Here is a 27,327-nt window from a genome sequence, read left to right as displayed (position 1 = left end):
GTATTGCACAGAGGTCTAAGTAAAGCTCTAGAGAATTGTAAAGAAACACTTCTGGTTGGGCAAGCAGAGAATGCTTCATGGCATGGATAGCATTGTATCCTGAATATTGAAGGATAAGGATTTCACTAAGCAGAGGAAAGAATAAAATGAGTTAAGACATGTGAGGTAAGAGAGTATTAATGTCTCTGGAGAATGTCTAGGGAAGGGACATAAAAATGTACTTTATTCAGGAGAATTAGAAGAGAAGCCTAGAAAGGTTGTTGGGGCGACAGGAGGGGTCAACTCATTTTCCATGTGGCACTACAAGCTAACACCTTCACACATAGCTGGCCTGGGTGTAGCCCTTCCCTTGTCCACGATGGTTATGCAGACCTTCTCCACAAATTCAGTCCTGCTCTGTCTACAATTGAGTTTCTGATTTATTCACAGATTCTTTCAACGTAGCACACACTTTCTGAGCACCTTCCACCTTTTTATAAGTTTGTCCTATGGACACTGAAGGTGTGGATTACCACCTTCTAAGACATGGACCTTCATATGTGATTTCCTTGAAAGAAACGCCAGAAAATAAACACAGGCAGAACTGGCACAGGCAGATAATGCAGGGAAAGTGCTTTGTGAATGATAATGGCAGAATGGTAGACGAGCGATTGCCAACCTTGCTTCTGCTTACTATATCCTGAGCCAAATAAACCATTTATTGGCATAAATATCTATACCAGTGGAATATTGGACTTTTTTTTAAGCTCCTAGGCTCACTTTAAGAATCACTCTTTGGTACTGCATTAATACTTCAAAATATGTATTAAGTGATAATTTTGTTTATACATGTCTCGGTAAGACTAACACACCTTTTAGATTCCATGTTCTAATTCTGAATTCTTCATTTAGCATGATTTGCCCTAGGGCTTACGGTGTCTTCATTCATGCATGCCTGTCAGCTTAGTTCAATAGGAATGTAACTTTAAGCTATTGTATTCCAGGGGATATGGTAGGGATTGAATAGAAATATAAGAATGATATCTGAACTATAGAAATATAAGACATCAGCCTGACCTTACGAACGTCATGTGAGAGCTAGGAGCAGTCAGATAGGCACAAATACACAAATACAACTGCAGAAAGTGAGTGCTGAGCTAATGTTACGCATGTTGGTAAAAACAGGGACAGTTGGCCCAACCTGAAGCTTTAAGATAGACTCCCCAGTAGAGGAGACACAACCTCTTGTTGATTTCCCAGGAAGCAGAGTGAGAGCCCACCAGACTCCAGGCACCAGGGGAGGGCCCTGTGCTGACAGCTCAGAGCCTGGGACCTGCTTCGGATTCTGTGTCTCCCTCTCTCTCTCTCTGCTCCTACCCTGCTCACACTCTGTCTCTCTCTCTCTCTCTCTCTCTCTCAAAAATAAATAAACATTAAAAAGGAACACTGAGGGCCGACCAGGGGAGGAGAAGGAGGCAGTCTACCCCGGGCTGTGCAAGGCCGGCGCCAGCTGCAAAGGGTGCTGTCTCAAGGGTGTGAGGGGGGCCTTCTCACCCACTCTGCTCAACTGCCCACCTCACACGCCTACAGGGCTCCCGGTTATTTTAATGGAGCCACAGACCCTGTTTACAATAATCCAGAAGATGATGTACAGGATTATGAAATGGGGAGTATGGGCCTTGAGGGGAGGTGGTGTTCCCTTTACAGGAAGTACCCAGGATTTGCTGATAGTCTAGTCTACCCATAGTGGAGATCTTTTAAAGTCTTCTTTTCTTCTACTTTTACACAAAGGAAATGATCTCAGCCTTCCTCAAAAAAAAAAAAAAATACTGACTAGAAATGAGGCTGGAACACTTTAGAGGTGATGGCTGGAACACTGGGCAGCATCTTGTCCTGGCTCCTTAGGACGACACGCCTCAGGGCGACTCCACCTACCTGACCGAAGTCTGGTTTGAGAGGTCGTGCTGTTCTGCCTTGGCAAAGCCAAGTTAGAGAGTTGTTCAAAATATCATTCATTTGTATTTAACTTTTCAATTGTTCATCCATTAATCACCTTCCATTTGGAACTGCCCTTAGGTGGGTCTTTATTTCAAATAACCTGCTCTGCAAGCTAATGCCACTTTCCTTTCCCATGCAAGTCATGAGGAATGGAGGCAACTCCAAGAGGTTCTTGGCCCTCATTGTCCTCAGGCTGAAGAACTTTGCTATTAACCACTTGTGAATCTAGACCCTCCTCGGTCAAGTGGGTTATCAAACATATTGGCAAATGACATTGTTTCTGTTTAAAAAAAAATTTTTTTAATGTTTCTTTATTTGTGAGAGAGAGACAGAGTATGAGCAGGGGAGGGGGAGAGGGAGAGGGAGACATAGAATCTGAAGCAGGTTCCAGGCTCTGAGCTGTCATTACAGAGCCCGACATGGGGCCCGAACTCACCAACTTCGAGATCATGACCTGAAGCAAAGTCAAATGCTTAACCAACTGAGCCACCCAGGTGCCCCTAAATGACATTGTTTCCATTAAAAGGTAGATACTAACTTCTTTTCAGTGATTTCATTATTAAAAATCTACACACATGCACACACATGTACAAGTTTGGTAACATAGAGAGGAGTCTAGAAATCTCAACTTTAATGCTAAAACTCTTGTGGTTATTGTGAGAGCCACATGAATAGTGTGCTCGATTAAACTGGGTCCCCAAAATGTTCATGTTCACACAGAAGGTCAGAATGTGCCCTTATTTGAGACTAGGCTCTTGGCAGATGCAATAAATTAAGATGAGGTCATCCTGGTGCAGGGTGAGCCCCCGTCGAACAGCTAAGTCCTCATAAGAAGAGAAGTGACACAGAGGCACATACATAAAGAAGTCAAACAGCCACGTGACTGCAGAGGCAGAGATTAGAGTGAGGCGCTTTACACCAAGGAACGCCAAGACCGTGGGCCACCATCCCCTCACTGGGAGTGTGACAAGAAGCATGGAAAGTTCCTTCCCCAGAGACTCCAGCAGAGAGCATGACCTTGCTGATACCTGGATTTCAGACTTCTGGCCTCCAGAATGAGGAGAGAATAAACTTCTCTGGTTTTAAGCCACCAAGCTTGTGGTGACTGATGATAGCAGTCACAGGAAACTAATACAAACAGTCAATAAGAGTACTGACTTCAATGCACAGTCAGATGAACGTCTGCCTGCTTTAAATGCAAATTTTGCTTGCTCCAAACCCAAACAGCCAAACCTTCTGTGGAAAGGGTAGAAACTCAGTGGTGTGTACTCTTATCTATATGAAACGTACAAAAAGCAGAAAAATAAAATCCTCAGGTATAGAAATAAAATAAAGGCATAAGGATGTGGGCGTTGAGCTGAGGAGGAGAAAGGAAAAAAGAAAAGGGGCTGCGAACGCTCGCAGGAAGCATCTGCGATGCACAGAGGCACGCGCTTCTTGTAGCTCTGCTTGACCGTCCACTTCTTCCCGCTTATTCAGAAAAGGCAGGACGCTTGGTGGTCTCTTTCTCTGCCCTGACTCAGCTGTGCCGCAGATTCGGATCCCGTGAGGAAGCCTCAGGAGCACACTGAGATTGTCTCTCCTCCTGCCCTGGGATGTACGCACTTGAGCAGGTGCGCTGCCTGCGCCCCAGGACTCATTAGTCCTGGTGAAGGCACCAGCACCCCAGCTTGGCCGTCTCCCCATCAGGGCCGAGAGGAGGCTGGCCGTCCGACAGGGGTCCGCCTCGCTCCCGCGTGCAGTGCGGGTCTTGCTTCCCATCCGGGCGGCTTTCCAGACTCGCACCTGCCTTACTGACAATAAGCTGTCCTTGACCTTTCACACGCAGAGAGAAGGCTGATGGTACACAGGCAACCACCAACCACTCCACTCCGAGGGGTCTCCTTCTGTTGTAGAGAAGAACCCGCTGCGCCCGAGTTCTATTCCTGGCACCGCTGCTGCTCTGCTGCTTTGAGAATTAAGAAAGCAGGATCTGCCTCCTCTCTTTGTACCTACAGACGAGCAGGAATGATTTCTACAACTGACCTTCCTCATCAGGCTACTGTGTGAATGAGCATCGGCTACCACTTCCTCAGGACCTATTACTATGTGCGGACCATCAAGGATCAGCGACCGGTAAGTCAGAACAGTGCATCTATGTTCTATTACTTTTGGTCAGCTAACATCTTCGGTAATTAAAATTTCTTCAGCTTCCATCCATTGAAACTAAATTTGGCCATCACTTATGTTTCTTCCTTCCAGGCAAGGAAGCCTTGGCTTAGTGCAGACATGACCTAAGGTAGTGCAGGGAGTGATGGTAGAGGCAGTGGGGGTCATGGTGGCCAGGGACTGGGCAGCAGGGACCACGTGGTATATGCGAGTAGGCATGAACAGTGTGATGAGTAAATCTAAATAATCCCGAGAAGAGTTCACATTAAGAAAAAAAAAATCAGGGGCGCCTGGGTGACTCAGTTGGTTAAGCATCCGACTTCAGCTCAGGCCATGATCTCACAGTTCCTGAGTTTGAGCTCAGTGTTGGGCTCTATGCTGACAGCTCGGAGCCTGGAGCCTGCTTCAGATTCTCTCTCTCTCTCTCTCTCTCTCTCTCTCTCTCAAAAATAAACATTAAAATTTTTAAATAAAAAGAATATAAAAATAAATCAACTGTATTAACGTGACAAAATATACCAGAACCCAAGTAGAAAATCCCAGATGAATCATTCCCTAGCGTTTCTGATGTGAGGAGTAAAATGTGGCTTCCCTTCTGCCCCTATGAGGACTGTGTGCTGTGGGCGGGAAAGGTTGGGAGATGATGCTCAGTCCCTTTCAGCGTACTTGCCACTCAGCCAATGGGGCTTCCGTGTATATGTTGGGTTCTGAAAAAGCACTGGGAAAAGAAGAAGTATTTCCAACTGGGCCGATTCGGTCATGTTGGCAGGAGAGTTTGGATGAGAACTTAAAGAACAGTGGGGTGAGGAGGGGTGATCCTGAGTGAGGAATAGCACACATCCGTGGACAGAGCAAAGTGGAACAGAACTATTTGGGCAGTGATAGATAGTCTGATATCACTAAGATCTTGCAAGAGGCCAATTACAAAAACAAATTGGAGAAGGTGGAAATGGAGTTAAAGCCTTCAATGGAAAGATCATGGGGTTGTTTTCGGTTTGCTTGTTGGTAGGTAATAGAGATTACTGAAGATTTTTGAACAGGGAGATGATGTCATTGAAATACTGCCTTGGGAACAATATCATCCTCGCATTCTTTTCTTGAAAATTTTAGGACAAAACTATTCCAAAAGATACCAAAGAAAATTCAAAATAGAGCAAGAGAAAGATGAAAGAAGAAAAGATAAGCTAAAGTCAGACTGATGTGTGTGTCAGAGCCAGACTAGCTGGATAGGACCCTCAGGAGAGTCAGATTAGCAGGGGAGTGGTAAGCAGAGAAGACCGGAAAAGGAGGAACCAAGACAGTCCAGAGACTACTGCTCTAATCTAGACACGGACACAACTGGATAAAGGACGTGATAACAGGAAAGGAGGGGTGCGTTCACAGGCACTGTGAAAAGGGACTGCCTGGATTTAATGACTAAACAGGCAGGAAAGAGGGACAGCCTACTGTGGTTCCCATTGCCCCTACTCAGTGACAGTCCCCACCCCTACCCTCCCCCCCCCCTCATCTGTGGCCTGCAGTTTTTAGTGGCGTGCATTGAAGACTTCTAGTTGAATTGACTCATTATTTTCTGCTCCTTTTTTTGCTTCGTAATTAAAGTTGTAATTGTTTTGATGTCTCCAAATCTGTATGCCTGAATCTAAAAGCCATTTTTTGTCTATTTTTTTTGCCTCATTTCCTGTTGATTATGCATTATCTGTTGAAAGAAGGCTGTGAGGCCCCAACATTGAGGATTCAAAATTTCAAAAGAGTACCCCAGATTTCTTCCTCCATGTCCGCACTCGACTGGACTTTTGTGTAGAACCCTGTTCTAATTCAATCCCGTCCACGGGTCTGGAGCCCACCTTCTTGCCTGTGGGGAGACCCAAGCAACAATAAGCATCAATCCTAGCTGGCTGAAACGGGGAGCTTCTTGAGAGAGGACTTGGCAAGCGTCTAGAGAGCAAGGATTAAACATGGAGGCAAAGGGGCTGAGTCAGAAATGGCTATCAAAGGATGGGGAGTGGGGGCCAGGGGATGAGACTGATGGTGCTGAAGCACACAGACTTGCAGTGAGCAGTAAGCAAGCCACGGAGACCTAAGGCACAGTGGGGTGTATACAGACTTTACCATAATCATGTAATGTAATAAACATCGCTACAAGGGCGATCATATTACAATATATAAAAATATCAAAATAACACATTGTATACCTTAAATTTACACAGTGTTATAGGTCACGGGGCTGAAGGGAAAGCCCAAGTTATCTAAATTTTAATCTGTGTCTTCCACAGATTCAGTTCTAAGAGCTCTTGCTGCAATTCTTGCCCGATTCCCTTATGACACAGCTATAACACTACAATTTTAAGTAACGTAAGGAAACCAACATTTAAACAAATATTCCCAGGATGGAGGTAAAAATTTTCAGTATTCTGATCCTTGTGTGATACAGAGCACACAGAACTAATAAGAAATTACAAGATAAGATTTCGTTACAATGCTCAGCATTAGGTCGTTTATTCAAGCAATCGGCGAGTAAGGATGATGTGGAGTGCTGAGAGACGACACAAAGCCCTGCACCGAGAACGCACGTCCCTCACACACGCGCAGCATTAGCCACACCACAGCCCACTCCCCACGGTACCAGGGGCACCAGCACTACCTCTCACAGGTGAAGATGCACTCGGCTGTAGCGCCCGGGTCTCTGACCACAACCTTCTCACAGTACCAGTACTGGGATCCGTCACTGGCCTCACAGCGCAAGAGAACTTTCCCAAGTCTTCCGAGGGATACCGCTTCCACTTGAAATGTATCGACCTGGGGTAGGGGACAGAGAAAAACCGCACGGAAATAACATGAGTCCAGCACATGGTGACCGCCAGCAGTGGTGATAGGCCAGAACTGCCAGAAGCAGCGCGGCACTTAAAAAGAGGTCATGTGACTACGGTTAGCCTCAAAGGGGGAAAGAAGGAACTTACTTTTCTCTATTAAAAATTTTTTTCTGTGTCTTTTTTCTTTATTTTAGCCATTTATAGTAGTATCTATCCAGTGTGAGAAATAATGCCTTCTGCAAAGGCTTTCAGTCTATGGTTTTTCTCTTACTGACATTCCTGCTCCTGTGACAAAGCCTGGCAGGTGGTCAGATTGAAAACTATGAGCCATAATATGCAACGCATTTTGCTTTCATGAATGTTAATGCATTTTGAGACATGTAGAAACAAACTTTCCCCTTCCTTCCCTCCCTCCCACCTTCGCTTCCTCTCTCCCTCCTTCCTCCCTTCCTTCCTCCCTTCCTGCCTTCCTTCCAGGCTTCAACAAACCCTCCCTGCACTTCCCTCTGTTAATACTGTATAAAGCACATTCTTGGTGTTGTGAAAGAGAATCCTGGAATCTTCTTTCCTAAACAGAGTCACTTTGTCATGTCAAGAACTCACTGACATTTCTAGAGAGACGTAGAACCTAAAATATGTGCTATACTACTTGGAATCAAAAGAACTCTTTCACACACTACTTCTTTGTAGACTGTTGTTGGGAAAAACCACCTAAAAGTACCTGAGGAAGGGGTCATGAATTTAATTAAGTCTGCAGCGATCCCAGAAATAACAGTTAACCGTTAGCCACCATTACCCTTTTCTTTGGAGTAAAAACACAAATCCAGTATTGGTTCATACTTCCTATATGGGCTACATTGTCTTACCAGCTGCCACACTGTTACCAGTTTAAATTTCAATATTGTATTTGAAGACCTACTGCCTGGATGTTAACTCTTAATGTCATGTTATAGATGGAAATTTCTAGGCCAAACTCACAACATTACTAGTCCAGGGATATTTTTGTAAACCAGATTATGACGTGCGTGTTCTCCGTTGTGCCTGGATAGCCTTCTTGTGCCTGAACCCCCAGTGAGCCGGAGCCTTTCTGAGGGTCACCTCACAGCACACACCACCTGTTGTAGCAGATGTGCCTGAGGCCCCACACACTGTCTTCTAGGTCCCTTTCTGAGCTCACCTGCTGCTTTGGTAGATAACTTAGGCATGCCGACAGCTGTCTTCCTCAGCCCCCTAGATCTCACTGCCTCTTTGCCTGAGGGCCTCTCCTTTATGGGACAGGTTTGAGGGGTGCTCTGCAGGGTTTCTCAAGGTCCCTAGCAGGAAGAAGCTGCCACTCATTAATGTCCCCATATTGACTTCTCTCTTTCCTGCCTCATTTTCCCTACTCCTTCACTACAAATGTACTCACTGGGATCATCCCCCCAAATAAACCCCTTGTACTCCAGTCTTGTCTTATGGTCTGCTTTGAAGTAAATCCAAACTTTAATACCTCAAGGTCCAGAAAGACTGCCTGAATCAGCTTTCTAGTTACTTCTTGCTTCTTAAAGTAACTTTAGTTCTGAAGGTAGAATTAAATTAGGTCTATTACATATGTTGCTGTCTTTTGGTTGTGCCACAGGGCCCTCTGTAGAGAAGATGACGATGACCAGCCCCATCAGTGGCCAAGGGTGTGAACTGCGGCTGGCATAAAATCCCTCTGGTCATAAACTAGAAGACTATCGTCCCAGTTTCTGAACTGCAGAACTCTTGAAATCATGTGGCATTCCCCTTCCATTCCATGCACTGAGGAAAATAACATAAAAATGTGAAATCTAAAAGGAGCCAGGGAAGAAAAATATTTTTATATTTCTGATTCTGAACTTCAAAACCACTAAATACCACTAAAACCACATTTTTACTCTTAAATATATGCTGACTGCAATCACACCTCCTGTCTAATTTTAATGGTGTCCATAATGTGCCCACCCCATTCTCGAGTAAATGCTACATGAGTGAATAACTGAAGATTAACCATGAAGAGGACTTGTGACATCAGAGCATGTAGCCTTCCATGATGCAGCACACGAGAGACCAGCCAGCAGGTGACGGAAAGATAGAGCCTCCACCATCAGAAAGTGATATTTACCACAAAAGGGTAGGGTGAGACACTCTGAGACTGATGGAAAGCTAGGAGGGTTATTTAGGGGGTAATGTCACTGACCACTAGGTGTAACAATAGCTCATGATATCTGAAACTTTGTTTCTGCTTTTCTTCTCAAAATTAATTCACTTGTGATGGCAAAAATTAGGCACAATTTTGTTTATTCCCTCATCCAGGCAGATCCAGCCTTCCTCTGCATCCCAATGAAAGCGACTACATAATCAGCAGTGACAACAGAAGGCTTAGGTACTCTTTAAGATCTCTGGGGGTGCCTGGGTGGCTCAGTTGGTTAAGCGTCCTACTTTGGCTCAGGTCATGATCTCATGGTTCGTGGGTTTGAGCCCCACATTAGGCTCTGTGCTAACAGCTCAGAGCCTGGAGCCTGCTTCAGATTCTGTGTCTCCGTCTCTCTCTCTGCCCCTCCCTATCTCAAGCTCTGTCTCTCTTTGTCTCAAGAATAAATAAAACATTAAAAAAAAAAGATCTGTGACATTGCAAAGTATTTCATGAACTTCAACTATAAAAAAAGTTGGAGAAATAGCACTTTCAAACTGGCCAGGGATTTTTTTCTTAAAAATACATCCTAGGGTTACATATTCCCTATTTTTAGTTTCAGACCACAAAGAGTACTTTACACATACAACAAAATAATATTAAAAATGAACTGGGTTGATTACATATCTCATTGCACCCTCCTCAAACATCTAATATACAGAAAGACTCATGTTTGTATATACACAGGACAAAGGAAATAGTGAAGGGCTTAATGTGTGAAAATAATATAGTTGGTTCTGTTCAAGATGGTTTACAGAAAGGCTAATGTGTTATTATGTGAAATGCACTATTATGGCCCTTCTATGACCTGGCATTTCAGATTAAGGCTTTGTACTTTTCTACCCCAACAGGACATGTTCACATATTCCCTGGTATTGTCTCATTTATTCCTCTTACACTATCACTAATTTTTTAGAGAGTGTATACACACACACACACACACACACACACACACACACACACACACATGAATGGGGGAAGGATTGAGGGAGAGGGAAAGAATCTTAAACAGGCTCCGCACTGAGTGGAGCCCTCCAACACAGGGCTCAATCCCATGATCTTGGGATCATGACTTGAGCCAAAATCAAGAGTCGGACACTCAACCAATGAGGCACCCAGGTGCCCCAACTATTACTAATTTTTAATGTCATTTTCTTTGTTCTGTTATTCATGGAGAGTATAGTGTATCCCATTTTTCATTCAAGAACTTCTAAAACAAAGCACATTCGGAGGTTGGTCAGGAAATCTTGTGTTAAAGATGTCCTAAAATGAAAACTTGAAGGGTATGAAGCACCTTTTGATCTTCAATGATAAATGTTCACCTTCAGGGAGCTCACTAAAACATGGGAAAGTCCTCCGTGTGGACTCACCTGTCCTCTTTGAAATTTCACAGGCATGTTAGATTTGTCCAGCAGTCTAAGACCAGAGTCTCCCCGCTCTCCATAGAGACACAGGAAAACCTCAGACTCTGTTTCTGCTTGCCTCAGTTGCCCCGTATGGATGTCAACGTGATATCTCACTACTGGTAGAGCAAAGGGAAGAGAAATGAAAGGAAAGCCATTACCCGGGAAGTCGTACAAACAGAGCCCAGATCCATGGGTCAGACCACAGTACAAAACAGTACACTAGAAGTCTTCTAATCTGGACTTCCTGGATCTGATGAGAGATTTAAACCTTTTTTTCAATTACTAACTTGAATTATGAATAGGCATTTTTATACTCTGAGTAAATACCCAGAAGGTTTGTAAATTTTTCAGAGAAATAAAGAATTAAAGGCTGTTCTTCTACATCTGAAATAGGAGGACATTTTATGCTTCGTATGTAAGTGGCAAAGGTGACAATGTTATTGTATATGATGCTTGAAGTTTAAAATGATATAAGTTTAAATGAGTAAATATATCAAAAATAAGGTGAAGGCATGAAGTGGTCAACCAGCCCCAGGCAGAGCCACATAAGGCCCAGACCAGACATTATGTCTTTCTTTTAGAGCCTCAGCCCCCGTGACTATAGATGGACCATAAGCTATGACACAGAAAAAGTCACTTCTCAATGGGTAAAACAACCCTCTCTTAGAAACAGAAAAAGTATTCTGTAACTAAATAGTTCAGAAATAAACTGAAGCAACTATACAACAACTTGCGCATGCAATATGAGAGACTGAAGATGAGCCACACACACGGGAAACCGGCTTGTCCTTCTCCTACTACAGGAAGCTCGCAGACAGTGTCCCCATCAGCTCGCATCCAAGATTACCATGTGTTTGCTGCAAAATCTAGAGTCTTCTTGCTCTTCAAGTGTTGCATGGTCACCTGATTTTAGAAGAAACAATGACAAAATTGTGTGATTTCCAATGTCTCATAGAACTTCAAATGCACCCCAGGGATTGCTGAAATGTACTCCACAGTCTGATGTTTGCTGTTGGTAGTAGTGGTGGTGGTGGTGCTGGTGGTGGCGGCGGCTGCTGCTTATTATTTGTCAGTTACTATGTGAAGTGATTTATTTTAATTATCTCTTTTAACCATCGCCAATTAGATTATAGAAATTCTGATAATTTTATTTTTTATTGAAAAAAAATTTTAGTGTGTGTGTTTTGTTTTGTTTTGTTTTGTTTTGTTTTTGAGAGAGAGGGAGACAGAGCATGAGCAGTGGAGGAGCAAAGAGAGAGGGAGACACAAAATCCGAAGCAGACTCCAGGCTCTGAGCTGTCAGCACAGACTCCAACATGGGGCTTGAACCTATGGCTTGTGAGATCATGAGCCAAGCTGATGTTGAACGCTCGACTGAGCCACCCAGGTGCCCCCTAGAAATTCTCATAATTTTATAGGTAAGAAAATGGAGGCTTGGAGATTTGAAATTGACTGATTGCTTCAAAGCTCTCAACTTCGCCATAGCAGTTGCTAAAGAAGCAATCTATAGGAGTAACCCCAAAGGAGATTTTACGTTCATTTTAGGCACCAAAGCAGGCACACAGAAGAATTTTGAAAATTCCTAATGTCTTTTAAACATCTCTCAACAGCTGTTGGTGTGAGTAGCTGTCAGCTGCCATAGCCGAAGTGCCTCACTTCCCCGCGAGCAGTGAGTGGCCTCTGCCCCCTTGCCCAACGTGCCCTCAATGGCGTCCTCACTGGCTCTTGCTTCTTTGGTGGCCATTGCACATGAAGGCCCCCGATCCCTTCATCTTCCCCTTCACATCTCAGCCAAGGACTTCCAGAAGGAACGTCACCGTTGTCTGCTTTTTCTCCAATGACAGTGGATGAAGATGCTAGTTCATCTTCTAAATAAGGATTTCCTCTGCCTCCTAGCCTTGAGAGCAGGCTCCACCCTTTCCCAGGTGGCTTATCCTCAGAGCTCACTGCCATGACCCACTGGCTGCCATTTTGGCTCCCCTCAAAACCTGCTTTGCAGCTGGTTCAGGAGAAAGCATTCTAAAATGGAAATCTGGTCATTGTGTACACGTCTCCCAACGTTTTCAGTCTTCCTACCTATAGCATAAAACCCGACATCCTCAGCACGATGAGCACTTCATAACCAGGCCCTGCTGACCTTGATACAGCTACTCCCTCACATACAAAATCCAGTCATACTGGTACGTTATGGCTCCACAACTGGCCACACTCCTTCTCACCCCAGGGTTTCCACACACACGTGTATCTCTACACCAAACAGCTTTCACCTGACTCATTACCTGCTGACTCTGCCCATCCTTCTTTACATGGCCCAGACATAGCCTCTTCTAAGAAGCCTTCTGGGAGCCCCTGTCCTGGGTTATGTGACCCTACTTTGTGATGGATTCATAACTATGATTGAACACCTGGCTTGATGGAAGAGACCACGTCCTACCCATCTTGGTTCTTCCACAAGCTTGCACAAGGCAGTCCAGTCCTTAAGTTGTTTTTTCAATGAATGATTAAATAGATAAGTGAAAATAGGTATTTGTCAACAGAAGTAATTAAAACCAAATCGGTTTTATTTAGTGCCTCATTACATCTTTCCTGCTCCAGGCAAGAGGCCATTAAAAGAACATTAGATTTGAAGACAGAAAAACTGAGACCAAAGTCTAGATCTGCCATTTGACAACTGTCTGATCATGAGAAATTCACATAATCACTTTGAGTACCAGGTTTTCCATCCAAAAAATAGTTTACATGGTTGTTGTGAAGATTAGATGAGATTATATGCAGGAAATGTGCAAAGCTTTTTATAAAGTACACAAATAACTCCTATTCACATTAGCCAAAGTTATACATGAATACATCGATATTATAAAGGCAATTACTATAACATATTCCACTAAATTTGGAAATGTCCCTCTCTCTGAACTATACCATGCTTCATTTTTATAGCAATTAGATGGAAAATTCAGGAATACTAAGAGATAGAGACCAGTCATAAAGATTCACATGCTTTTTAACCCAAATCAGATGCAACGCTCAAATAGAATTATTTTTGCCATCTGTCTGAAGTTTTGAAAGTTCGATCACCCCCGGGGTCCTGAAACACAGAAGCTGGGTTGCTTACTCGGCAATTTGACCGACAGGAGTGGGGGGTGAAGAAGCGAAGGGGAACCCACGGCCCGCAGCTGACAATCCGTAGTATGAGCCATCTTGTTGCTAAGGCCCTAGCACATGAGAAATGATTGTTTAATCTTTTTATTTCCCTTCCTTGATCCCCTTACCCTATTTTTCCTTCACCAGGGACAAAAACAGATATTACTTTCTAAACTGCATAAAGGAAGATACTCCTCCAAAAAAGCAGGCAAACACAATTCCTGAACAGGAAGAGCTAACCAAGGGCACGGGGCACTTTCCAGATTAGAGGTGCCTCCATGCAGATGACCTCAAGAAGTGGCACACAGACCCTCGGTCTCCTCGCAGTGACATTTCTTAGAGCGATGTTCATAGAATTGCACTGCCTATGGCTGGGAGATTAACAACAACAACAACAAAAAAAACTCTCTACCATCGAGGAGAGTGTGTAGACTATCTGTGGAGTATAGACCAAAGTATTTAAATAACACCAGACTACATTAAAGCATCATATAAATAAACACTTTTCTTTCAATAAACACTTATTAAATTTTTTATGTTTTTTATTTATTTTTGAGAGACAGTGAGAGCAGGGGAGGGTCAGAGAGAAAGGGAGACACAGAATCTGAAGACAGGCTCCAGGCTCTGAGCTGTCAGCATGGAGCCTGATGTGGGGCCTGATCCCAGGAACCATGAGATCATGACCTGAGCTGAAGTTGGATGCTTAACCGACTGAGCCACTCAGGTGCCCCAGTAAACACTTATTAAAAGAAGTAAAGTTCTGTGGGGATTCAGGCTAAGGTGAAGATTAGCAGATAATAATAATAATTCTGGGTGGAACCTAGTGGATGCTTCAGATAAATGAGGGTCAGAAGCAGGTGAATGGGAGTCCTCTGGATTCCGCATTTGAAACCTTCTCCATGAAGGAGCTCATTCTGTCTAAAACCACCACAAGCCCTTCCTCTACACTAAAGCCTCTGTGGAGTTGGTGAGAAGCCTCTGGTTTCTGAGGCCCCACTACCATCCCTCATCCTTAGAAGTACACCAACTGTTGACAGAGTCTTAATCATTTTACTTAATTGAGCACAGTCTCACTGACTCCTCTGAAAAGCTTTGGGTGAGGGCTCTGAATGGGTTTCATTTACCCTCAAAGTAATGATGCCACAAAATAAAAAAAACAACAACAAATCTAATTTGGTTTGCCTTGTTGGCTTTTTTAAATGTTTATTTATTTTTGCGTGTGTGTGTGTGAGAGAGAGAGAGAGAGAGAGAGAGAGAGAGAGAGAGAGAGAGAGAGAGGATGTGCAGGGAAAGGGCAGAGAGGGAGACACAGGTTCCAAAGCAGGTTCTAGGCTTTATTCAAGCTGTCAGCACAGAGCCTGATGCAGGGCTTGAACTCACAAACCATGAGATCATGACCTGAGCCAAAGTCAGATGCTTAACAGACTGAGCCACCCAGGTGCTCCTATTTTGTCTTGTTTTGTTTTGTTTTTTAAACAGTACAGAGATATGACATGGTTCTCAACCAGGTGAGATTTGACCCTCGAGGGGAACATGTGGCAGCATCTGGAGACATTTTTGGTTGTCAAAATTGGGAAGGTGCTACCTGGTAGGTAGAGGCCAGAGATGGTACTAACCATTTTACAATGCACAGGACAGACCCTGGACAACAAAGAATTATCCAGCTCTAAATGTCAAAGTGCTAAGGTCAAAAATCCTAAGATAGAAAGATAAATAGTTGGTAATGGATAATTCAATAATTAAACAGAATGATATCAGTAAATAAAGAGAGATACATACATCTATAGATCTTATTTCTGGTTATGTTTATTTGTGTTTGTCACAATTTTTTATTATAAAAACAATAAAGTAATAAAATATCTTTTAAATTTTTAAAGTATGAAATGAGTAATAAGCGTCAATTATTAAAGTATAAAGGTCACAATTCCTCGAAGGCCACAGCGCCTCGGTTCAGCCACACAGCAGCTGAGGGCAGGACGCAGTGAAGGGCGTGTGCCAAGTGGGACAAAAGCAAGCTCAGATCACAGGACTCCATTTGTGTCCTGGCCCTGCTACTTCCTACGGAGGTGCACACCCCTGGGTAGAAGCTCTCCGTGACCTGTGGCCTTCGTCATTTGCAAAACTGGAGAACTTCTGTCTTGCCAGGTTGGAGCCTGAATGGTTTAGAGCCAGAGTGCTTTATGTAATAAAGTGAGACAAAGGGACCTTGTAGAAAAGAGAAATAGAAAACTATTTCCCAAAGCATAATTTTCTCAAGTGTGGGTTACGATATCCAGGAGTATTGACAGACAGATTTCTTCTGAACATCCAACTTGCCCAGGTGACAGTAAGAGTCAGGCCACTTCTTTTTAAATCCATGTGCTTAGTTAGCTACGTGATATCGGAACTGTTGACTGTTATTCAAAAACCTCAATATCCTCAATTGAGATAATGATATTATCCACCTGTTATGGTATAAACACTAAAAGTCTACAAGTGATAACTGATACCCGGAGTGCTTAATAAATGCTTGGAGGTAGCGGTGGTGGAGGAGGAAATGGTGAGGAGGCGGTGTGGCGGTGAAGGTGGGGGTGGGGGTCATGGAGGTGGAGGTGGTGGGGCTGGAGGTGGTGGTGGTGGCCCTGACACCAGGAGGAACTGCAAAATGATTACCACAGTTAATCATAGACATGAGCTATCAGAATTCTTGACTTCTGTTCAGGGTTATTTGGGGTTCCTCCTCTCCAACATCCTCCTAGGGATTGCACAAGGAAAACTTCACCTCAATGTTTTACTATCAAAGAAAGATTTCTATCCTAAAACCTTGATTCCTGCTCTACCTGGAAGAGCTGATCAGGATTATTTGGGAAGACAGATAGAGGCTTCCCTTGCCTCTCCTCTCCTAAGCCAATCTAAGGTAGCTTCTCCTGCTTCCTCTCTCAGGGCCCTCCCTTGAATTTTCTTGCCCATCAGTCAAGAGGTACAAACAGAAAGCAAAACCCCTAAGTTCAAGAGTGAAAATTCCAAAGCTCTCCTCTCACCCCTCCCTCTCACTCACCCTGTCCCTCCAGGAAGGCTCTCTAGTACTTCTAGTCTCCTGGATTCCTATCTGGATAATCCCTGCATGCTTTCTCTGAGGTAGTTCCCATTCATTCGGATTCTCTACAACACCAGGCCAATGCCCTACGTCCTCTCCATGGGTTTACTTCTACTAATGTCCTACTATTTAGCCCTTCAGAAATGGCCCCGTAGCCTTTTCCCTACCTGTCCTTCATGCCTATCTTTAATGGCAACAAGGACACCCAGGGGAGTTGGAGTCGGATCCTACCCTACAGGTGAGGTGGAGGTAGGGCCACCACTGTGGCTGGGACACAATGGACCATAAGGGCAGGTGGAGCGCACCCCCCGACACACACACAAGCTCTACATCATTCTTTCTTGCCTGTCAGGTTTGAAATTAAATGCAGTTCATAACCAACCAAAATTACCACCATCTATATTTATATTCCACTTTATTTTATGAACTACTCTTCACATATGTTATGTATAACCCCAAATTTAATCTTATCTTTCCTTGGAGGAGAAATGATATGCAACCAATATCAACCTTTTCTGAGAACTCACTCCACTTGTGGCTAGTTGTCTGCTGGACCCTGGATATAAAATAAAGATGTATCAGGGTGAGAGAGGCTGCGAGACATCCTTTTAGAAATCCCACTCTCAAGTGTCATAAACCTGTGTTCTATGAAAAAAAAAATGTGTAATTCTTCTACTCTTATTATGTATCCAATATACACCACGGTACTTGAAAAAAAAAAGCAAATAGTCACCAATATGCTTTGGGGGCACTTAAAGTGTTTATAAGTATTATACCAGATCTGGCCCTGGGGCAGGGGAGCAAGTACTAATGTCAGTCATTAGTATTTCCTTTTTGGAGTTGGAAATATGAAAACAGAATAAGGTCTAAATGTGCTATCAGAGACAAACTCTAAGTGTTCTTGCCAATCAAACTCAGACTTAAGCCTGACTCAGAGCCTCCTTATTTCTGGTACTGTTCCTTGTGACAACGCCCTATTTGTTACACGGACTGTCCGAGGAGGATTGACTGGTATTTACAACCGACTGAAGGACTATCAAATACATGAATTGTCTTTGGTTCAAATAAGCCAGCACACTGTTAGGATGTTTCTATAAACTGCTGGAGTCTTTCGAGATTAAACATTTGACTGGAGATTTTGTGAAAAGAAAAGCTGGTGTTTCCTGCTGTTCACTGAACTAGAAAATCCTCAAAAACAACCATTTTTTTCTTACTGCATTATAGAACTTGCTTTTTCTCTTCTGTGGCTCTTTCTAGAAGCCTGAAGTGAAGAAGTAACTAAAAATGAAAAAGAACTGGAAATATTTATAGGATGATTAAAACTTTAAAAAAAAATAAAGCAAGAAAGCAATTTCCTACCTGGTTTAGCTAATCTCTAATGAGCCTGAAGCCCATATCAAGTAAGTTATCATTTCATATCAAGGAATCATACTATAAAAATAACAACAAATGCACCAAAACCTCTGACCCACTTCCATTCAAAGGCACAGAAGAATCAAGAAGAATCAAGGGAGTTACTATTCTATTTGAGCCAATTTATCCCAGGCACATATATAGCACATGCCACAGAGATAGCCCAGACACGTGAAGAGATAGCAGTGGGCCAAGAGTCAGGAGGGCCTCTGGCCTTGACTGGGCTATTAACTCTATGAGAACTGGCCACACCTCTGAAACTCTCCAGGCTTTGTTTCTTCATCTGCCCCTTACATATGCCAAGGCTCACCCATCTAAGATCACCTCCTACTCCTTCAATAAGATTGTATGATTCCCCTCCATTTCACACTTACAATCTACAAAGTATTTCACATATATTCTAAATATCTGTCACATAAACCCAAAATGTGTTTTGGTCATTCATTCATTCATTCACTCCACAAATATTTATCCCACATCTACTAGAATGTAGGTACTGTTCAAGTAGTTGGGGTTATAATATTGAATAACACAAAGTTTCTGTCCTCATGTTTTGCTCAATTCCTAGTGGACAGACAGTAAACAAATAAATTTTAAAAATCAGATTGAGTGATGTGTTATGAAGAAAATAAACCAGGCTCATAGGATGAGGGTACCTGGGGGCTTACCCTGGTCTGTGCCAAAGGGCCACTCTGAGGCAGATGAGCCCTGTGGCTTGAACATAATGAGCAAGGGTCGGGTGGTGTGGAAGGTGGTCAATGAGGGAGGCAACAGTTAGATTAACCAGGGGGAATATCGGGTCTGAGTGAGGTTTCTAAAAGCACTCTGGCTGCTCTTTAGAAACTGGGTGTCGGGGGAAAAAGAGAAGGAGCTAGAAGGCTATTTTAGGAGAAGAGGAAAGAAAATATGGCAGCATGGACTAAAGTGATAAGAAGAAGATGCAGAAAAAGAGACAAATTCAAACTATGTTTTAGAGACAGAGCAAGAGGGGATTTTTCAGGCATTGGGTTCTAGAAGCAAAAGAAATGAAACGATCTAGGAAAACATAGAGTTCTGGTTTGGGTAACTAGGTAGATGCTGACATCATCTGCTCACACGACCAAGACTGAGGAAGAAACAAGCTGGGTGCAGAATGAAAGGCTCTGGTTGTCTTGTCTCATTTTTTCACTTGATATTCACAGCTTGTGAGATAGGGTAGCTATTTCTGATTTTCAACAGGGAAAACAGAGAAAACACGAACAAAAGACTTTTTATAAATTAAACATCTGTTGGGTCTTTGGATTCCACATCTAAGATTTCTTACCTCGATTTTAAATAGTCAAAGTCAATTTCAGAGAAGAAAGAATAGAGACCCCGAGATTCAAAAATAATTATTAATTTTACACTATAGTATTTTCTTAAATAAATTCTTATCTTTTTTTCAATGTTCAAAGTTAATTACTATATGATTACGTTCAGTTATAGTCCTCCTATTTTAGGACTGAGCTGTTACCTGGAATCAATTCAGCGACCTGGATTAATATTTTACGTCAGCATTCTGGAAGCTAGATAGCACAACTGGCTAAAGTGTATTAATATGTCTGAGATAGCCAGACCTCCGGAAAGGTAACCAAAGTATGATCAAGGGAAAAAAATATGTTCATGCTCTGAATGATATAAAGATCCACCACTAAACTGGCAGCCCCAACTGCTAGAGCATCATGAAGTGGGAGAGCCGATCCCTCTAAAAATCTAAATGTTAAGTAGAAAAGCACGTTTTCACCCATTTTAAACTGGGACACCAGGAATAATTTCCACAAACACTCGCCAGGAGCACTGGCTTCCCTTGAGCCACAGCATCACCTAAGTGCTCTCATCGTCCGTCACCAGAAACCATTGGCTATAAACAGCGCTTCTTTATGGGGGGGGCGGGGGGCACACAACCTAATAATGGCAGTTTTTTAGATTTCTCAGTCCACAAAGAACAGCCTTTAATCGTGACAGAATCAACAATTTTCTTTCTGAAAACAGTATTTCCTTTTGACTTTCAGACTGGGGCATCATCTACTATACTTCTGTCTATACTAAAAAGATCCAAAGCCCCAACTTTTGCTTTCTCTCTGATACAGAGTTGCCAAATGTGAGTACTATAAAAAAAAATCTGTATAGCAGGGAAAAAATGTACTTATATTAAGCTTCAACACCAAACCTTATGTTGGGATAAATGCCGGAAAAGGAAAAAGGGTGAGTTCCCCAACATATTTTTTTCAATGGGACATACACTCATTTCCTTTTAAAACAAATAAATTAACCAAGTGCTTAAGGAATGACAGCATCTTTATCATATAAAATCTTCAGCATTTGCCTTAATTTCTTAAACGAATAGAAACAATCTTAGGAATGGCCTCCATAGAAACTAACATTCATTTGCTGAGCTCCCTCTGCTGATTTACAGCCACAACCATTAGCTGTTTCACAAGAAAATATTAACAAAAACCTCACATTTGGTTTCTTAGAAACCTAAAACTCCTGGATTACTTTAAGAAATTTCAACTAAGTAGTTAAATACATGCCCTAAAAAGACTAAAGGAGACTGGAACAGACATGCAGTGGTATTTACCAAGTCTGAATTAACACATCAGAATTCAACACTGAGGTCATAACATCTCAGTCAGCTTACCCAACCTTTCTGCTCAGAACCTGAGAGATGGGAGAAATCAATTTAGCTCCTTCAATAAATCTTTTGGAAGACAAATGCAGTGAGGGAAGCATTCACTGAGATATGACAATTAAAATTAAAACTCTAAGAAGAACAAAACCACAATCCGGTTGACAGGTTAATTATGGAATAAACTTTTTAAAGGCCCAGGACAACATCCTAGTCATAGGGTCCTGCTTAAACTTCTCGCGGAGCCCGTTGGACATAGTGGGTGTTCTAACAGTACTGGAGGAAGTACTCCGAATATGAGTACAATCATGTACGCCTTTATGCATCTGTTATCATTTATTTTAACATCGAAATCCAAAAGAGAGAGACCTGTGACTGTCTTTCTTCCACTCGGACACATTGAAATACAAAAGAAAAATTACTGTGGTCCTGATGGGTCCAAAAGTATAGAGTTAATTTGACTAGGACTATAGTAGTCCTGGTAAGGAAAAGAGAAAAGTCCTTTAAGAAAAGGGAAATATTGATTAAGAGGAGTATGCAGAAGATATAAAGATTACTTAATTGTTTCACTGGGCCATGCATGTAAGATGAACAAAATTGTACGTTGCACAGGGAGAAACTTCCAGTGCAGTTGTGAAATACTGAGAAAACGGATAATAGCTAGAGTTGAATGATCAGACAGAAGATGGTAGTCATGTGCACAGAATTCTTCGTACATGCATGAGCAGGAATGCAAGACATGATGATGAAAGATCTGTATTTATCAACTGTCTCTACCTAAATTACGCCAAGCAATTTCTGTCTGACAAAATCTGGGCTATCTGAGGACATTCAAATACAAACTACTTCAGCTTTGCAAATAGACATTTTTCCTCTTATTGGGGAAAAGCCATTTTACATATATCTATGGTTGTTTTTCATGATACTCCACACGCAGCACAGATATCTGAAATAGGCCAATCTCCAAATAACTCTGCTCACCAGCCCTCCCTGTGCGCCTTCCTCATAGCTCTCCACTCTCCGCTGTCCTGGCTCCTCTAGGGACACATATGTATCTTACTGGAAATCTATGGCTGTTAGGGTCTTTATCCTGCCCTCTGATCACTGTATGGTTGTTACGTGACCTTGTTTTTCCACCTAGATTGAAAGCAGAACCTACGGTTAATTCTAGTTTTGTATCATTGCAATGACTAAGGCCAGGCGTATCGGTGAGTTTATTGTTTTCTCTTAGATGCACCATCAGAATCCAATAATTCACCTAATGCTTCTAGGTTAAAAGCAGCTCCTCCCAGAATTTTCTGTAGGCTGGAGATCTCAAAAGAGTGGATTAGCACATTAGTGAGTCATTTTCTAAATTATATAAATTACAGATCCCCATGTATTGTTAACTATGACTGGATTCATTCAAATATAAGTCCTACACGTCTCAGTGTGTAACTGTAACATCACTGGATCAAAGATGGCCTCTGTGTATTGATTCCTAGATTGTTAATTCCTTCACTCACAGGCTAAGATTCATTACCTCAAAAGCTGCTGGTGACAAACTCAAATTTCATAAGTTTAAAAATAGCCCAGGGGCACTTGGGTGGCTCAATCGGTTGAGCATGCGACTTCAGCTCAGGTCAGGCTCTTGCGGTTCGTGGGTTCAAGCCCCACGTAGCGCTCTGTGCTGACAGCTCACAGCTTGGAGCCGGCTTCTGATTCTGTGTCTCCTTCTCTCTTTGTCCCTCCCCTACTCATGCTCTCACTCTCTCCAAAATAAATAAATATTTTAAAATATTGTTTTTAAATAGCCCAAATGATTTTTTACCCCCTCCTCCACACACACAAGGTAGCCCAAAAAAGCAAGTCTTTAGCCATTTAGTCCCTGCCTGCTTTGCATGCCCCACAAAAACGGCAACCAACAGCTCTTGCCTATTGATAATATAGGGCCTTGAGGCTATGAGGCCCCAAGCCACTGCTGCCCCACTGCTGCCGTCCCTTGGAGCTCTGGGGCAGAGACTCCCTACTGTGCTGCTGGGAAACCAAGACCCATAAGCCCCCTCTCCTCAGCTCCTGCTCTCCCCTGGGAGTCCTTTTACCTCCCCCCCCTTCCCTTCTGAGTAGCAACCCACGCCTTAGCATCTGTCTGCACAGACTCCTTCCATGAGGGACCATCCGCAGATGCAAACTTGTCAAGGCCTCGCACAATAAAACGTGTGTGTCCTACTGCTGTTGCCTCTTGGTAGTATCTTTTTCCTCAATTGTCCCCAAATGCCTCAAGTCTCTATAGGAATGCACAAGATTCATTTCAAGGAATGTTAATAGACTTTACCTGAAAAAGATGGTCCTGTGGTAAATTTAGTTTGGAAATGCTGTTAAATGGCTTTCTTTACCACAGGGCATCTCAGAGCCTTCAGTGTATTTACACGCACTGCAAGTCTCCAAGAGGGATGATAAACTGAGTATTTCACAAACTCATTTCACCAGAGAACTATTTACTGGGAGCACCCAGTGAAAGCAGAGGCACAGCCAGAAGTGGCCCCTGGAGGGACGTAGGTGGGCATGAGAGGGGAAAGTCCCTTCTCTGTGTGTCTCACACAGACACTAAATATCACTATCCACTAACAGAAACCAGGGCTGAAGAGAAGAAAGTTCTAGATAAGCCTGAAATATCTTTTCCTGCCAGAAAGTAAAGAAGTACTCTGAGTATGGATGGTGACAGGAAAGGAAAGAGGAAATGGGAGCTTGAAGGGTCTCCCCCTGGATGAATGGAGAATTATTTTAGCATCAAAATAAAGGATGGTCAAGAACAGTTTGGACCCATCAAACAAAACAAGGATCCATTAAATTCATGCTCGTACAAATCAAATAAAATTTTTAAACAGGGGAGAAAGGAAAATTCTACCTTGTAGTGAATGCCAAATAATAAACTACAGAATCAGAAAAGTCCCCATTTGGCAAACATCATAGCAATAATTGATTCTGGCAAGAATCTTCAATAGATGCTAAAATTAGTGGGTGAAAATTTTATGAGAACAAAGTGTCTCCCCACAGAATGCTATTAATTAATCATTAATTAATAAGTACAAAATACATAGAATTTTACATTGAAGAACTGTGACAGACACCACTCTCATCAACTGGTCCAAGTTGATCACCAGGAATGGGATGAAATGGCTCTGTGTCCCTCTAGATGTGAGGCACTGACCAGAACACACTGTTATACCCAGATTTTAATATGGCCCCCAAAAACCAGAGACCGCCAGGGAGGCCGAATCACGCATGCAAAAGCAAAGGGCTTTATTACGAATGTAGGCCCGGCCAGCCTAAACTCAGGCTCACAGACTTCAACAACACAATGGATCCATGTGGAGTGAGCCCTGAACATGGCGGGGCACGGCCTTTTATGAGTTTAGGCAGGGGGAGTTACAGGAAATTGTGACACAGGTACAGATCCAATCAATATAAAATCACATCATTGACAGTAACTTTAACCAATTACAGAGTGGACCCAGAACCCCCAGGTAGGGCGTGACTGGGACCCTCATGTAGGGAGTGACTAGTCTTAACCTCCATCTCTAGGCCCGCCCCCAGAAATGTTAATGGTGTTAGCTGGCCTTCAAGGTCAGAGGGCAAACCTGAATCAGACCTGCATCCTTACAACACCATCCCTTCTGGGGAACTTCTGCCAAAAAATGAGTAATTTGAATCTAATCACGGCAAACACGGATTGAAAGGCGTTTTGCAAAGTAATAGGCCTGCACTCTCCAAATATATCAAGATTACGACAGACAAGGAAAGGCAGAAAAATCCTTCCACACTGAGGGAGGTTAGGGAAACAGGACAACAAAACACAGCTCTCTATCCTGGGTTGAATCCTAGTTGGGGGGAAACAAATATTAAAAACTCAAGGGGCAGCATGTCTGTAACTATCTCTCAAATGATTAAAAAATATACACAGACACAGGCATTTTAGCAAAGAATGATAAAGCAAATGGGGTACAATGTTAACAACGGGGCTCTGTTTTTTATTTCATTCTTGTAATATTTTCATACAGTGAATATTAATTTAAAATAAAATGCTTTTTTAATTAAGCCATAGGATGAGTCCCTCATTCCACATCACTTTGGTGATTTAATCAGTTCTAGTTAGTTGCTCAATACATGTGCTGATTTGACTGATGCGCTTTTCACAGAAACCTGTGTGACCAACCCAGGGATGGGTGATGCCGCCGTTGGTTCCAAGGACAGAGCATGCCCTCTTTGGAGTGCCCTTCCTGGGGCTGCGAGGATCACTACGTGGTGACACTGCTCCCCGCCTGAACAGTCTTCTCACTTGGGGGCCCAGAGACAGCGGGAGCTCTGCTCGTGCCTACGGGCCAACTTCGCTCTCAGGGGCTCCTTCCCAAAATGTCTGACTCCTCCTTCCCAGGAGTTCACAAGTACAGATTTCATAATTTTGCTAAACTTTGCAGGCTCTACAGAGGGTTGCGTCTTCTTAAAGGGTTCTTTTCTGTGTCTCCTTTGAAACCACAAAATGCTTCTGAATAGAGAAACTTTAGAGCTAACATATGGCTTCATCCGATTCTATACAGCATTTAGTGCTTTGGAGGGCATATATTAGGTGCTTTGAAAACACCTCTTGTCCAACATGCTTACCTGTTCCTGTCCTATAAGAATACTAGTTTTCATTATATTACTTAAGTGCTAAGAAATCCTGTGATAAACATTTCAGCAAATTTAACATTTTCTCATTTACTTTCATAATACAATCAAGGATACATAACAAAAATCACAGATAAAAGTAAGAAACATTTTATTTTTTTAACTTTACTTATTTTGAGAGAGAGGTGGGCAAGGGAGGGGCACAGAGAAGGAAAGAGAGAGAATCTCAAGCAGGCTCCCTGCTGTAGCAAGGAACCCTACACAGGGCTTGATCCCACAAACCATGAGACCATGACCCGAGCCAAAATCAAGAATCTGATGCTTAACCGACTGACTAAGCCACCCAGACCCCCCCTAGAAACATTTTAAATGGAAAAAATTATAGACTTGGTAGATGCTAACAAACTTTTTAAAATTTAACCTCAAACATGTTAAGATAATATATCATGTACTATAAATAAATCAGTGAACACATAGTATTTAAAGCTAGAAAGCAGAGACGTTCTAGAAATTGAACCATGGCATCTGACTCCACAATAATTCTTCATGGCTTCTAAAAATTTAATTGCCATTTATTTTTGAAAACAGACTTAAGGCCCAATGATTTTGCTTAAGATCTCAGTAATATTATGTATCAACTATACTCAAGTAGAATTTTTTTAATTCAAAAAATATCTCCATTCTTGGAGTGTAACACACCATAGTACCTTTACTAAGTCATCTCGGCCAAATTATGTCCATTTATGGAGCCTGAGTTTTCTCCTCTATAAACAGTGGATACTAACGGTACCTAAATCAAAGAGTTGCTTAGGCAAAAGTATGGTTGAATCTGTAAGGCAGTTGGCATACAGTAAGAATTTAGCAAAACACATTATTATTGCTGTCGTTATTGCCATGACTAAATAAAAAATGAAGAAAAGGCAGGATCCCAAAGTACATGCATAGCATGATTCAATTTCATTAAAGGGGCAAAATATATATAAAAGTGTGAGTATGTGTGTGTGTGTGTAGTACTCACACATTTATATGTATAAGTATGTGATATATACATTTATACATAAATACATGTGTTATATATGTGGAGAGAAAGTGAGTTCAAGAGAATGATTCATAGAAAAGACTAGAAGAAAATAAACAACCCCAGTGGTCAGCTAATGATCAATGAGTAACAAATCTTTTTTTTCTTATACACTACTATATTCTTCAGACCTTCCATGAACACAGACTGCCTTTGTAAATATAATTCTAAAAATACAATTTTTAAACACCTCATAAAGATGAGCCCTATTTGGTTAGAATATTATAAACAAAAAAATTTGTTCACATTATTCACAATAATTAGGAAAATATGTAATCTCTCTCATTGTTTTAAAAACATTGTTTAATGTTTATTCAATTTTTGAGAGACAGAGAGAGAGTGCAAGTGGAAGAGGAACAGAGAGAGAAGGAAACACAGAATCCAAAGAAGGACCCAGGCTCTGAGCTGTCAGCACACAGCCTGACATGGGGCTTGAACTCACAGACTGCAAGATCCTGACCTGAGTCGAAGTTGGACACTTAATCGACTGAGCCACCCAGAAGCCCCATCATTGTTTTAAAAAGTCTGCTTCCTTCTTTTGCTATATATTAATTAATTATGTTTCATATATTAAGCACGAAATAAGAGCCATTACCCTCTGTAAACTCCACTCGGGCTGCTCACTAGTCCCATCGTGTCCTAGCCTGATCTTCTGTATCTTTCCAATGCTTCTTATTTCAACCTGAATGAAATGCAAAGAAGAAACAACGAACAGAATGTTCAAATGAAGCACAATTTTTGTTTTCTTCCTCTTACTAAATGCATTTTGCTTTTCTTTCTTTTTTTTTTT

General features: G+C 42.3%; 1 protein-coding gene across 1 annotated transcript in view; it reads right to left on the bottom strand.

The window, feature by feature from the left end:
• The window catches only part of LOC115279135 (lipoxygenase homology domain-containing protein 1-like), a 138,699-nt gene that overhangs the window by 85,807 nt on the left and 25,565 nt on the right, over positions 1 to 27,327 (bottom strand). The window contains exons 4-7 of the mRNA XM_029923679.1: positions 27,133 to 27,219; positions 11,306 to 11,438; positions 10,500 to 10,651; positions 6,767 to 6,921 (exon numbers count right to left, since the gene is read on the bottom strand). Coding sequence (XP_029779539.1) covers positions 6,767 to 6,921; positions 10,500 to 10,651; positions 11,306 to 11,372 — 374 coding nt within the window. The 5' untranslated portion in view covers positions 11,373 to 11,438; positions 27,133 to 27,219. The remainder of the gene's footprint in view (positions 1 to 6,766; positions 6,922 to 10,499; positions 10,652 to 11,305; positions 11,439 to 27,132; positions 27,220 to 27,327) is intronic.

This window comes from Suricata suricatta, chromosome 15 (assembly GCF_006229205.1).
Source record: "Suricata suricatta isolate VVHF042 chromosome 15, meerkat_22Aug2017_6uvM2_HiC, whole genome shotgun sequence".
NCBI classification, from domain to species: domain Eukaryota; kingdom Metazoa; phylum Chordata; class Mammalia; order Carnivora; family Herpestidae; genus Suricata; species Suricata suricatta.
Note: the sequence above shows the minus strand (reverse complement) of the source record. Positions and strands in the feature narration are given on the sequence as shown.